At 38.2% G+C, this 14,347-nt stretch overlaps 1 protein-coding gene across 1 annotated transcript in view; it reads right to left on the minus strand.

Moving 5' to 3' along the window:
- Positions 1-11,482, minus strand: part of Mttp (microsomal triglyceride transfer protein) — a 50,061-nt gene extending 38,579 nt beyond the window's left edge. The window contains exons 1-3 of the mRNA XM_008826171.2: positions 11,330-11,482; positions 5,380-5,567; positions 4,003-4,146 (exon numbers count right to left, since the gene is read on the minus strand). Of these exons, the coding sequence (XP_008824393.1) occupies positions 4,003-4,146; positions 5,380-5,567; positions 11,330-11,390 (393 nt within the window). The 5' untranslated portion in view covers positions 11,391-11,482. The remainder of the gene's footprint in view (positions 1-4,002; positions 4,147-5,379; positions 5,568-11,329) is intronic.
- Between the last annotated feature and the right edge of the window lie 2,865 nt (positions 11,483-14,347).

Here is a 14,347-nt window from a genome sequence, read left to right on the forward strand (position 1 = left end):
TCTTGGATTCAGTGTGTCCATAAGGCCAAGTGTTTTCTATTACTGAAGCACCTCTGGGAATCAACTTTTGATCTTGATGTCTAGATACTTAAGAGGATGATGCTGCAGTGTTATTTTTTCCTGGTAAGCTGACAAACAAACCATGAGACACAAACAAAAAGTTTTGAAATTCTTTATATTAGTATTTACTTTCCTACAAATAGAAAAGTTCACACTTTTTTTTCTTTAGTATGACTGCTATCTGGGGGGTAAATTTGTTTATTTTTAGAATAGAACAATCAGATCCTAAGTGAGGATAGCAGTCACATCCATATTAGCCAGGTGTCAAAATTATTTAATGATAATAATATTAATAAATTGGAACTTTGAAGTTTGATCTGTGTGGCTTCATCACAGTAAACTTGAATTCATTATTACACAACAGGAACTGAGTAAGTTTTATGACACTCAGACCATAAAGCTGATAACTTCATTTCGTTCTGAAATGAGTTCAGAACATCACAGAGCACAAGCCTGTGATTTGAATCCAGAGTCACAGAGTTCCCAGAGAGCAGCAAACTAAGCTTTCAACATCAGGAACCCAAATCTGGAGTAGGAGAGGGCAGGCTGCCAGGAAGAAGCCATAGTGCCTCTTCTGGTCAAGTTTGGGGCCATTATTCCTTGGAACTGGTAGGCATTACTCATATTTTAATGTTTGTAAAGAGCTGTTCCTCTGTCTACATTCCCTTTAATTCATGGATACTTTAAGAATAACAGAAGGCAAATTTACATTAACTGACTAAACAGCAAAAATAAATTGAAATGATCCCAGGGAACAGTAATTTGTCACTTTGTCTTTGATGCTTATTTAAGACAAAGTATAGCTTGGAAGTGGTGAGTGGTGCCTTGGGACAGAAACAAATGAAGAAATAGGTGAAGAACTTGAAAGCTTCCAAGGTGATTGACAGGTGCCCCCCACAGCTCCTTTGCAAGGCTAGTGTGTGCACAGGAACTGCACAGTCAGATTCAGGGAGTAGATCAGTGCAGAGATACAATGAAAAAGAAGAGACAAACTCAATTTAACCAGACAGTCAAAACCAGACTTGGAAATCTGGATGCTGTCTAATTGGTTGGATTAGCATTTCAGGGCCAGAAAGAATTTATGCTGTAACTGGAGGCACCTTTCACTTGTTAACAGAAAACTGCCACTTTCCCATCTTATTTTATGACTTTAGACAAAACTAGAGTCACCCCCAGACAATTATGCATTACAAATAGTGACCAACGGGGGGAGGAAAATATGCAACGAACATGTATCTAAGTATTCTGATGGGTTCTCTTATACTATAAATATGGGAGCTTTCAATGCAGAGAGGAGAGAAGGGGGCTTTGGAAGGACAAAGAGATTCTACTGAAATCCCAGAAATTTTGTGCAGACCTTAATTCAGCCTAGGGTAGGGAATGTGCTCTAAGAAAATGTCCCACCAGCCATTTTCCTGGCTTTGCAGTTTTTCACATTGTAAACTGAAATGACAATCTTTCTGAAAGCGATGTGGCCAGAAATTCCTCTTGGCTTCTTTGTAGTTTCCAGGATCAGGTCTTTCTGAAGTACTTTATTGTATAACTGAGAGATACGATGATGTACTTTAACCTGTGGCTACAGCAAATCTTCACAAATCACAGTTCCCATCCTGTTAGCACATCAGTATCACTGAAATAGTGATGTGGCAGTTCCATCCAGCCTTTGAACAGTGAGGGCACTGATTCTGTGTGTGTGTGTGTGTGTGTGTGTGTGTGTGTGTGTGTGTGTGTGTAACAAACGACTTTGTACTCATCTTCTAGCAAAGGAACTAGAAAATGATGGGTTGCTGTTAAGATTATAAATGCAATTAATATTTTATAGACTTAAGTGGCTTGCCACACTGGAGGTCCAGAAAAGAAAACAGTAGTATTTCATGTTAACAAAATTGATTCATATGCAAATCAAGTAAGTGAATGTTTATGGTGAAGAAAACCAGCAGTTCTACAAATCAGTCCAGGGGCAGACATCTTCCCAGGTACTTTCCACTGAGAAGGCAGTGGAGCATAAGAGTTCGGTCGGGCACAGACTGCTTCAAGTTCCAACTCCACAACCTGCCAGCTGTGTGATCTTTGGCAAGTTTCATGACTGCTCTGAGCTTCAGCTCCTCATCTATCACGTGGATAATAAAGCAGCACCAGCTTCCTGGGTCTGTAACTAGCATACAGACCATGCTTGCAATGTTTTCAGCCAGAGCTTGGCATGCTATAAGCACACAATACCTTTCACCCACGGTTAAGCAAATCATAAAACTTTTCTCAAAGTCTGACTTGTTTAGCCTTATATAAACTTAAGCTTTTGTCCTTTTATATTTTATTTTATAAACACATTTAATTCCCATTATAAGTAGGTTGCTGAATACACTGAGAGAAAGATGTAATTGCTGCTTATGAGAAACTTGCTGTTGCTACAGACTGAACATACAGAGAGAATTATAATCTACTAGGGTAAACACTTCAATAGAAATAAGTTCAAGGGACCATGGGCTTAGCCATGAATGTTAAGAAAAGCTTTAGGGATACATTGGTAAGCTCAGTTCATGGGTACTCTGGGGAAGGAGGAGCAGAAGGGCATGTGGTGGAAGGTCCATGGGGCTGGAATAAAAAGAGGAATGGGAATTTTCTTTCCTGAAAGCCACAAATTAGCAATGAACATAAATGGCAAAAGGGGGGGGGGGCAGGGCCATGAGTAGGCTCCAGAGTGCCAAGAGTGCTGTGGAGCTGAATGGCTGTTTCCAGCTGACCAAAAGGGTGTGCATGTTCCAAAAGACAGAAAAGACAGAAGGACCTGGGAGCCAAGCCTGAAACACGGCAAAGATTTTGACAAGTGGAAAAGTACTGCTAAACACTGGGGTTCATATGTAAACATGATAAACAAGCCTTCCTTTGAGTACTTTATAAAATAAAAATGTGCATCCTGATTTGCAGTAGAGGTTTCTGAAATTCTTGTGTTGAAGTACTTGTTTTCGTTCTTATTTTGAATCTATAAAGCTTAATTTTAGAGATGTGCAAAGGAACAACTGTGACATTCCCATTATGTGTTTTCTTCTTCTGTGATGAAAATTGAGCACCAATCTTCACTGATCTACTTTTATACATGTTGATAAAATACCTATAACTTTCCTAAATGGGAATGTAGGCTGCCTACTAATTTGTTGCTCTCACAATTTCAAATATTTTAAGACTATTTTAAGTAGGTTAGATTAGGAGGATTGGAGAGATGGCTCAGTGATTAAGAGCATTTGCTGCTCTTAACCATCTGTAACTCCAGTTCCAGGGGATCTTATGCTCTCTTCTGGCCTCCTTAGGCATTACACACATGTGGTATACATACATATGTGCAGGCAAACAGTCATACATATAAAATAAAATTTTGGGGCTAGATTTAAACTATAAATAATGAAAACTTACAGAGTTTCCTCATTGGATTTCTAGATGGATATTACAATGATCATTTATTATTTTGACATATTAAATGCTTTTCCATGTCATATAAAGAATGCCTTGGATGTGACATACCCTTTCAAAAGCTTTAGCTTTAAGCTTTACCCAGACTTTGCTGTCCTCACAAATTAATATCATTTACCTAAGTTCTAACCTTTTATTCTAATTCATCTAGTTTCCTGGATTCATTCAAGCATGCTGTGATGACTTGCTGTATCCTTCCTAATTTAATAAGAAATTTGCTTTAAAAACTAATGCTTCTTTTCCATAAGTAAATACTTCATTCTACCATAAAGATTTTCATAGAAATATGAGACAGAAAGTGGCTATAAAATAGAATTCAGGGCATTGATTTACTCAGGAAGCATTTAATCTGCAACTTGTGTTCCTTGGTTCTTGAAAATATTCCACTTTTACTAAAAGTATTGATATGAAGATTACCTCACAATATTGAAGTGAAGGAAACCAGGAAGTAGGAGAAACAGATTCCAAACCCTTTACCTTTCCATGGACCAGATGGAGAAGCACGGGTCTTTGCAGAGCTGCCAAGTTCTCCTTTCCTGTGATTTTAGGTGTGACTTTTCCTTTGTAGATGCTCTTCTCTCCTCTCTGTTGATTCACATTTTCCACATTTACACCCGTTATCTAGGGTCATGCAAAGGAACCTATTAGAAAAACATTCCCAGGTGTGTCTCCACCAGAGTCTCTTGGAAAATAAAATGGTAAAAGAACAGATCAACTAAGGTTGTCATTTGTCACACTGTGATTCACAGGACCTTGTCACTTGCTTTCTTTAACAGGCACTTTAACCCAGTTGTCACTCACTTTAAAAGAATGGGGAAGGTCTTTAAAATTTGATATTTTAATTACTCCCCAAATACCAATACTTTAAGAACTTTGTGATTTGGAGTTATAGCTGTGACATGATGTGACTCTTTTATGCCATTGTCATGCTCTTGTTTTGAGCAGTTGCTGTCTACCTCATCACTTCACTGTGGCATGTGGGAAAGGATTGTTACCTAGTCTACCGCCTCGGTATTTATAAAGTGAAAGCTAACAGCATGATTCCTGAACAAAGATGTAAGCAATGTTTTCTGCAGCAAAATGTGCTGTTCTAGTGATAAGTGATCTAAAGGAGTAGATGTTGAAAGTACAAGAACCACTAGAGACATCCATAGAAATAGTACCCACTTGGTAACGGTGTTGCAATGAATCTCACTAAAAAGAATACCCCAAACTATCTGTCCTAAGTACTCAGTCCTGTGTGCCTATTTGACAACAAATTACTAAAGAATAACTAACTTTAATAGGAATTCATTGCTTTTTAATTCTTAGAAACTGGAATCATCACATATCAAAACTGGAAAAGGTCCTACAGACCATCTGAGTTGACTGCTATTCTCAATACATGAATCTAAACCATCACCACTGACCAAACATTGATTCTTTCAGGAGAGGCAGTGTCTCAGAAGTTCCACCTGACAAACCAGGTCCTGTAATGTGTCTCCCTTTCAGTAACAGTGTTCTCCATTGCTTCCCTTACATGATGGATTACGGGTCCCTAACTTCAACTGTATTTTGGATGGATTCTAATTTAATGTCTCTATTAATAAACTAGATATCAGACTCCAGTTACTCGGCAGGAGGTGGCATATATTTCCTAATAGTCTGCATCAACAATTTAGAAAAAGGATCACTGTTGATCAGTAAAAACTTCACAATTGTGGATCCAGCAATTATTTTTGTGAAAGATAACCAGGTAACTATAACCAAGAGCACAAAACAGGTGCTGCCAACTGGTACATTTCCCAAAAACTTTGCTGACATCGAATCCTTGTGTGGTATTTTGTTTGTTTTGTTTTGGTAGAAAATGCCCACCGTGATTTGGATCAGTTGGTCATCATCACCATCAGGATTCCTCCACAGTAAAACAACATCCACCTCGGATGAAATCCGGTAGCCCACGCTGTCTTGCAGCTTTCTTTCACCCCCATCAACCAACACTTCAGTGGTGTACTTGAGCTTGTACAGCTGGTCATTATTTAGTGACAGACCAGTTGTGTGACCTGCACAAAAGGAGGAACACAGGTCAAGTTTTAATGGCCGGGCACCTGTCAGACTAGAGAACGTACTGTCTTATATCCAGTACACACTTCTAGATCACTGAGGCTCAGCAGGAGCTTAGCAAGCACCTGCTGAATCAAAGACAGTCTACTTCTCCATCTGCCGAAACCAGTGGCTTAGAAAGCACAAATTAGCAAATGAATTGACTAAGAAATAAGATCCCATTTTAGAAAATCTTAGTTTATATCGATTTCCAGGTCATCTCAGTATCACCTTGGTTAGACAGTAAGACAGTGTATAAAGTAATACACTGTCTTACTGTTGTTCTTAGCCACATGAATATAATTTCAAGTAGAAGTCTTGACAGGAATTGCTTTGTAAGTTCAATAAGAACATTTATAATGAACATAATCTTAGGGCAACAGCTGAATGGCAGAGAAGTGTTCCTGGGTCTAAAGGCAATTCTTTCATTTAAATACTTGGTATATTTCAAGGAACACTGGCACATTTCAGAGCTACCCACAAATAATTTTGAATTAACTATGTCTGAATAAAATACTTAATTACATACAATCTTAACATAAGCTTAAATTTAGCAAGGGAGAGTTTAATATCAAACAGTGTACAAGTCACTACCGGAGCCAAAAACCTTCACAGAAGACAAGATCACACAGTTCCCAGTTCAACTTGACTCACCTCCAAGAAATGCAAAGGGGAAGATTCAAGTCTGTCTCAGAGATGACTAGAAGTTTGAGATCACATCAGCTAGTTTTTACATTTTCTGTGTATGGCTCACTAGAGACAGTCAAGAAAGATTTAATATGCATGCTTCCCCGGGAGCAAATGGAGTTGTATTGCGGGGTTACCTGTAACTCTAATCATCACCATTTTTCTCTTAAGAAATATGTATGTGGAAAATGAGCAAAAGTAAAGCAACTGGCAGAGGAGGTAAAATGACCTTGAAAAGCCAAGAATTCAGAACACTTATGGAAAGCCCTTATCATCTACAATAAGAAACCATTCCGCAAGTTTAGCACCTGCCACAGCAGGTACTGCCCACCCACCACATGCTGACCGCATGGTCTCTGGGGAAATTGCCCAAATATATTGCCTCTAGATTGTGTTGACATTCGTAAAAATCTAGTGGGGAGACCGAGTGTGGTGGTGTATGCCTTTAATCCCAGTGCTAGGGAGGCAGAGGCAGGGGAGATCTCTGTGAGTTTGAGGCCAGCCTGGTCTACATTGTTAGTTCCACACTAGCTGTGACTACAGGGAGACTCTACATCAAAAAACAAAAACAAACAAAAGATCCAGTGGGCTCAGCCTTTCTTAGTTGGTGGTGGTGATTTGAGAAAGGGTCTCACAATATAGCCCAGGTTGCTCAGATTGGCCTGTAACTCTCATTCTCTTGCCTTAGGCTCCCAGGAGTTTGGATTCCAGTCATGCACCACCACATCACACAAGTCATCCACGATCACTCTGGTAAATGATGGTGGTGACATGATCTGAACCATGGCGACATGATCTAAGCTATAGTGATCTGCTCAGAGATCTTACTTATACCATCTGTCTCTAAAGTTTCAGATCAAATTCTCTTTCCTTCCAAGGGAATGAGCCAAGAATTCATTCATTCATTTAGCAAGGATGTTCTGAGCACTTCTTGGAGGCAAATAATTTTCTGTTTGAAGGGATGCCAATTAATAAGGAAACAAGATTTCTACCCTTATAAAGTTATCATTTACATGAGAGGGAGAAGGGTAATCAGATAGCAAGTCACATAGAATGTTAGAAATGTTAATGAAAAAAAACCTAAGAGGAAAAGGAATGGATAAACCTCTGTGAGACAAGGAAGGATTAGACTAGCCACAAGGATCTCTGAAAAAGACACACTCCTCTCCTACTCCCTCTTCTCACAGAGTAGCAAGTACAAAGGCCCTGGGGCAGATTCGGGACCAGCAAGGAGGCCAAAGGACTAGAACTGACTAAGTGAACACACACGGAAGATAAGTCAAATAGGTACCAATCGGTGTCAGGGAGACTCAGGAACATTTGCACAGATTGGACTTTGACTCAAAGTGAGATGGGAAGGTGCTCAAGAGTTTTAGGCGGTGACCTAGTTTTAGGTTACATGATCTGACAAAGGCTCAAATAGAGGACAAGGGTTTCAATAGGAATCAAGAAGAAACAGGTACAGGAAGTGTGAGAGCAGACTCCTGAATATGTTCACCCAGCACTGTTCAAACACCAAGTCAGGAAGGCAGAAGATGGAGCTAGGGCAACCCTTGAGGGAGACCGACTCTGCGACTCCCTCAGCTGCTCCTGGTTCCACCTCTTTTGTAGTCCAGCTGGTCATTTTGCAGCACCTCTGTAGCTAGGAAGGCTACTTTGTCCAGAGAGGCCTTTTTTTATGGCATCTATCAAATTCCACACAGGGCACAAAAGTACTGCACACTGTCTTATCTAAGCCTCACAGCAATTCTGAAAGGTAAGCAGACTGGAGAGTTGACAAAAGCCAACCCCAAGTTCAATCCACAGACACAGAGCAGACTTTGACGTTTACATTTAATGAAATCTGAGTTTGTGGACTACGTGAAGGTGTCTGCTGATTGAAATAACTATCAAAATGTGTAGGAAGGTCGTCTTTCCTAAGGTCCAAAATTTTCAAAGCTATCATGTTGCTTTTTTTTTTTTTCTTGCTTTTACTTTACTGGTCAGAAAAATACAAAAAAGAGTGTATGCCAGATCAGCTCCTGACAATGGCTTGGGTGATAAACCCCAGGGAATGAAGGGCCTGGCTCTCCCAAAGTTCTTCCTATCTCTGTCTCTCGGCAGGCCTCCAATGCCTATCCTTTTTTGCCAAATACTCAAGCAGCCTAAGATGGTCCAGATAACTAGATTGTGTTCCAGTGTTGCCCTATCATCCCTTCCTCTTTGATATCTCTCTGTTTCTATTGTTCAGAGGTCTGGACACACTGGACATCCAGGGCTTCTTCCATGTTTATTACTGACTTAGTTTCTGGTTTAGGGTATTGTTCTTCAAAATGGATCTAACAGCATTTGAGTTTTGAACTGATATTAGATAAACACCAAAAGATAGATTAATGTAGTTAAAATTGGAGGCAGCGTTGCTTCAATTTGGCCCTTCAAGCACTTTTAGAATGCTTAAGTGACAGAAAGCAACAGAATTTGTAGTTTTGGATGTTTTAAACAATGCTGCATTCATTTCCACACTTTCAATAAATGCGATGCCCTGATAATTGGCTTCAGCAAGAAGGCAAAGCAGAGGTAAGTGGAAGTGGGCTCCAGGAGATGCACCATGGAGACCAGGAAGAGATGTTAGAGTTTAAGAATCCAACAGAAAACTGTAAGGCAGAAGTAAAAGGAAGGGTGGGGCACAGAAAAGATGCTTAATACAAATGGACTGAAAAGAGGGAGGACCAGAGAGAAGACTGAAATGAAAAAACCAGTCAAGTATAGAGGTGACAAGTTAATTATAAAGCAAAGGCACTGTATAAAGAGAACCCAACTTGACATGGAGAACAAATTCATATCGCCAGCTACAGTTAATCACAAATTGGGAAAGCTTGAGCCTTTGAAAGTTCACATTCATCAGACCACACAGACTCTTTCACACCTCAGGCCTAAGGGTAGTAAGCAGTAGACCCTTCTCTTGTAGTTTTCTGGTTAAATGTCAATCAAAGGTGACTCTATCGAGATGGAGAGAATCAAGTCTTGTACTTTTTACTGGTGATATTTAGCATAAGAAACGCATGATATGAAGATAAAGCATAAGCCCTGGGCTCCTCACTTGCTTGGGCTCTTTGTAAGACATTGGAAGAGGACCCTAGCAATGTGTACACCTTCCTTATCTTTTTACAGTAACCTTTGTAAAAGTAAGGTATTTCTGTAATGTTTTCTCAAAGGCAGCTTCTAAATTGCACAAGCTTTGGGTTTTGAAAATCCAGATTTGTCATTTTGTGCACACCAAACTGTCATGTTCTAAGTCACATCTTCTCCATGTGCAGATGGTGTGTATATGTCGTGGGGGGGTGTATTTAAGTCCTTTGTAAGTGCATTTGCATTTTCTAGTTTACAGAATGGAAAATACAAGAGAAACCCAAAGTAGCTACTATATTTCAATTATATTTCTCACAATAATAATTGTATTAGTTTCTGTACCATGGTAGTTATGTCACTTATGTTTCACATTCAACAGGTTATTGGATAAATAATAAAACACTATATAGCAATTCTGAGTCAGATATGATTTATAAGTCTTTATTTTATTCAGCTGAATAAAGACTTTGGCTTTAAACATTAATGATTTTAGAAACTGTTGAAAATATTACCTTTAGTTTAAGAACCATAACTGTGATTTGCTCCAGTGAAATAATTTAAAGGTAGCCCTGTATTTACTGTTGTAATAACAAAGTTTGTCTGTTTTCCTCATGGAGAAAGTTTCCACACAAAAAAAAAACTTTGAGACAAACTTCACTTTATGATTGAAAGTCACATTTATTCCAAGCAAGTTTAAATGTTTACTTGTGGATTACTTTATGTCAATTACTTTAAAGTGCACAGTATTAGATACTGAATCCTATCGCTATCATGATAGGTTGCCTTAAATAAATCTACACTTTTTATGTAATACAGCAACAATCAGAAATCAAAAGTTTATAATGTAGCTGATTTAAAATACGATTTCACATTAATACATTTTTATACACACTTGAGACTATTTATGAAATGTTTTCCCATTGTTTTTTCTGTTATCAATTCATATATTTTAAAAATCAATTTTATCTTGAAGTAGAAAGCAGTTAACAATACTAGTTTTTTTTTAATTTTTAAAAATGATTTATTTAATAACAACATACTTAGAAGAAGCATATCATTACAACACAATTGACATATTCAATAACGGTTTCCTGAGGTAGGATGCATCTCTTTCAAAATTGGCTGTAAATTTTTAGGTTTACAGTTGAATTATTACAGTTATACAATATTGTACTCATTATAAACCCTATAAGACATAAATTAAATGATGTTTTAACCTTTAAAAAGATCTCCATTTCATTATTAAAATACACAGTTTCATACAGAAAAATTCTTTTTCAATGCAATTGACATTGGATGTTTGCACATGCATTTCTAATCTCTAAATATCTGATTATTACTAGTCACTGTTGTCTAGTTTTTAAAGATGTCCAATTCTTAAATTTTTATCATGTAGCTTTATTTTCTTTAATTCGCTGACTTGGATTATTCTGCTCCTTTCAAATACCACTGGAATTATACACATGCTATGCCATTTCATTCATAATTCTTTGGCAAGTCAAATGCCATTTTCATTGGGTCTGATTCTGTTTAGTGTCCCATTGCTAAGCAACTAGCAATTTAAAGAAATTTAAACTGGGTTCTAAACATCCTCTTTCACAACTCAGTTGAAGACACTGCGTTCTATGTAACAACAGCAGCAGATAACAACAGCTGGCATTTTTGTCCAGGACTGAGAAACTGAAGCCAGAAACACACTGATCTAGGGGGGCTGAAATGAAAAAGGACTTTTATTTTTGTAAAATAGAGGTGGAAATTTACATTTTTTTTTCATTTCTACCTAGCCACTCTCACAAATATTCCAGCATTGCATGGTTTCAAATGTAGTGTAGTTAGGAACTTTTTCAACACATGTAAACACACACATTGAGATACTTCTCCCCAAAAGATTGAAATGAAAGGTTAGGAGAAGGCAAAATAAACTTACCTTTAACAGAAGCAGAATGTGAGGAAATGAAGCAGAGAAAAAGCACTGCAAGGAGGATCATGCTGTCCGGCTGCCTCTACCACATCTAGTTCCCAGCTAGGAGCAGGGATAAGCAGACTCTTCTGGTGACAATCAGCAAGGAAGTGACCCTCCTCAGAATCTGCAACAGCAGTGTTTATCTATAGGGGAAAGGTCAGAATCCAAACTCCAAAATCAGGACCTAAGTTCATGGAAGGGCTCATTATTAATGATTAAACATAGGTGGGTTGTAGTTTTTAGTCTTTTATTTAAAAATTTTTTTGTTTCACTCCAGGAGAAAAACTCAAGAAAGTTTTCAGTTTTGAGAGCTAAATCAAACCAGTCTACCATCCTATGCATGGCAAAAGGGCTGAGGAACCTTCCAAGAAGTCTGATGGCGATAGTTTTCTGTTCTGTCCCCAGTCATCACCATGGCTGGAATACAACTGCCTGTTGGAATATTTCACCACTTTCATGTGGCCAGGTGGTGGGAATCCTCCAACGCTACTGAACCTAATTAAACTGGAATACATCATCTTATGGTTATTTTTTCATTTTTATACTACTTATATACCATTATAAAAATCATTCAGATTTTAGAATTTAAATGGCCTTATCACTGCTGATGACTGTAAGACACAATTAGGGTAATTAGACTTTCATTCCCGACACGTAGATGACTGTCCTGTGTATGACAATCCAGGGGCTGGAAATCAGCACTGTCCTTCTTCAGTGTGCTAGTAGGCCAACTGAGACTATCAGAGTGGACCTGTGTTTGTACCTATGACAAGCAGCACCTGTCTGGGTCCCAGACTGCCTGCCTGGAGTCCTGTGGGCTCTGCATTCCATTTCTAAGAGGTTCAGAGGTGGATCCCTGTTCTCATCACTTTTACAACAGAATACTAATTAGGAAACTTCTCTAGAGTTAAAGTGAATGCTCTATTATGGCTAAGGCCACGCCAACTGAACCAGACCACCCTTGTTACTGGAAACTCCCATGAGAGGCCTGACAGGAAATAACCCATTAATATGAAATGACTCTGGGGGTGAGAAAGAAGGGTTATTTGAATGGACTTGAAAATCATCATGGCCATGCCCTAAGTTACACCTCTAACCTTGAGCTTAAATCTTTTGGACAACTTAGGTAAAAGATAGCTAACAAGAAGGTTACAAAATGAAATATGAAAATTTTACATCTCCAAAATTAAGCATTTTTCCTTTGTAGTATATCTTCATATGAAAAACGGAAAGATGGAAATTGCTTTAATATTATATTGAGAGAATTTCATCTGCCAGCATCAGTTTTCCCGGGGTCAAACAAGACCTAAGGTCATGCTTACAAAGAAAACCTTGATTGAAAAACAATGAGGATTGTTTATACATACAGTGTAATATAAAAGTACTCGTGGGTTGTTTTTTAGGTGTATGATTATTATCATTATTATCATTATTATTACTTTGCTTTTTGGAGATGGCATTTTGACATGCAGTCCTGGATGACCTAGAACTCGCTATATAGAACAGGATGGCCTTCAACTCACAGTGATCCTCCTGCTTCTACCTCCCAAGTGCTGGAATTACAGATATGTGCCACAACACCTTGCTGTCCTTGCTTTCATTTTAATAGATTTCTAAATGTTCCTACAATATATGAATTATACACATAGGTTTATGAAGCCATCACAGTCACTTAAACTTACACATTAATTCACAATAAGGACTAGTTTGCATCTTGCCTGGGCCTTTTGTATTTTTATTTCAAACTCATCGTTTCATATTCTTACAGCCTGTGGTTAGACTATGTGATGTATGATACGTGTCGTGGTGGGTAAAGTTCTGTTCGTTGTCAGGTGTTTGTATCAGAGTCCAACCAATAAAAGGCACATCACTATTGCCCAATAAAGTGAGTGCTGTTTCATTTCAGCATTTGATTTCCACTAGAAAGCTCCTGTGAGTCACTGTATTCAGTAGTCACTTCAATAGAGGGCATAAAAATAGGCTGCTTCTCTCAGTCATAAATTGCATCATCCTTTTATATTTTGCATAAGCCTTTCTTTTTTACAGGACATTTGAGAAAACATTTCTCATGATTGTTTTGCTGAGATGAAACAAGAATGTCAAACACTTTCAATAGTTAGAGAATTCTGTATAGCAAAAAGCATTCGTTCACCTTTGTTGTTCTGACCACTCAGAGCAAACACTGTACAATATATGTGGGAGATAGCTCCAGCTATGCTGCGTGGCACATGAAGTAGGGCAGAACAATAGCACAGTATCAAAGTAATAAGATCTGCCATCAATTTTATACTTTATAGTTTGGCATCACAACAGTCATTTAATTTAGGCCTAGATTAATTTAATAAAAGCACTTTAAAGAGTATTCTTGATTGCTTAAAAACACAGAAGTTGGTATCACACCAACTAAGCCACCTTTTGCCTCTCCCCATTTCTCTTCGTGTTTCATTTCTGACTGTAAATCAACAGGCTACATCCACATGCACTTTGGTCCTCTGATATCTTTTAGAGTCAAATCACCTTCAACCTGAACAAAAATGAGCGTTTGGAACCTCCAGCCCAGATTAAAGAACCTGGTCAAATAAACAGGACACAATGTATGTTCCTATACATCTACGCCAACCTTTCCTTAGAATATAGTGGCAACCACTTCCAACCATTCTCTACTGGTTTTATCTGCTGCTTTCTAGAACTTCTTTGTCCTTTTTATGAAGCATGTAAAACACAGAAGTTGGGATTATAGGAAAAATTAAATTTGTGAGCATGGAATTAGATTGTTATTAATTGGGACTTTCTTTTTTAAGTGCATCATAACTTCATATGGAAGCTAACAGAGCACTTGATTTTTGTTCCAGGCCGGTAAATATGGGGGTGGAGGAGACTTATTTGCAGTATTCAGCACACACACACACACACACACACACACACACACACACACACACCCTTCTTTATTTGGTAACTCATTTAGTAAAAATAACAATATAT

The sequence above is a fragment of the Nannospalax galili genome, unplaced genomic scaffold (assembly GCF_000622305.1).
Source record: "Nannospalax galili isolate Female #2095 unplaced genomic scaffold, S.galili_v1.0 scaffold189, whole genome shotgun sequence".
In the NCBI taxonomy this organism is placed as follows: Eukaryota; Metazoa; Chordata; class Mammalia; order Rodentia; family Spalacidae; genus Nannospalax; species Nannospalax galili.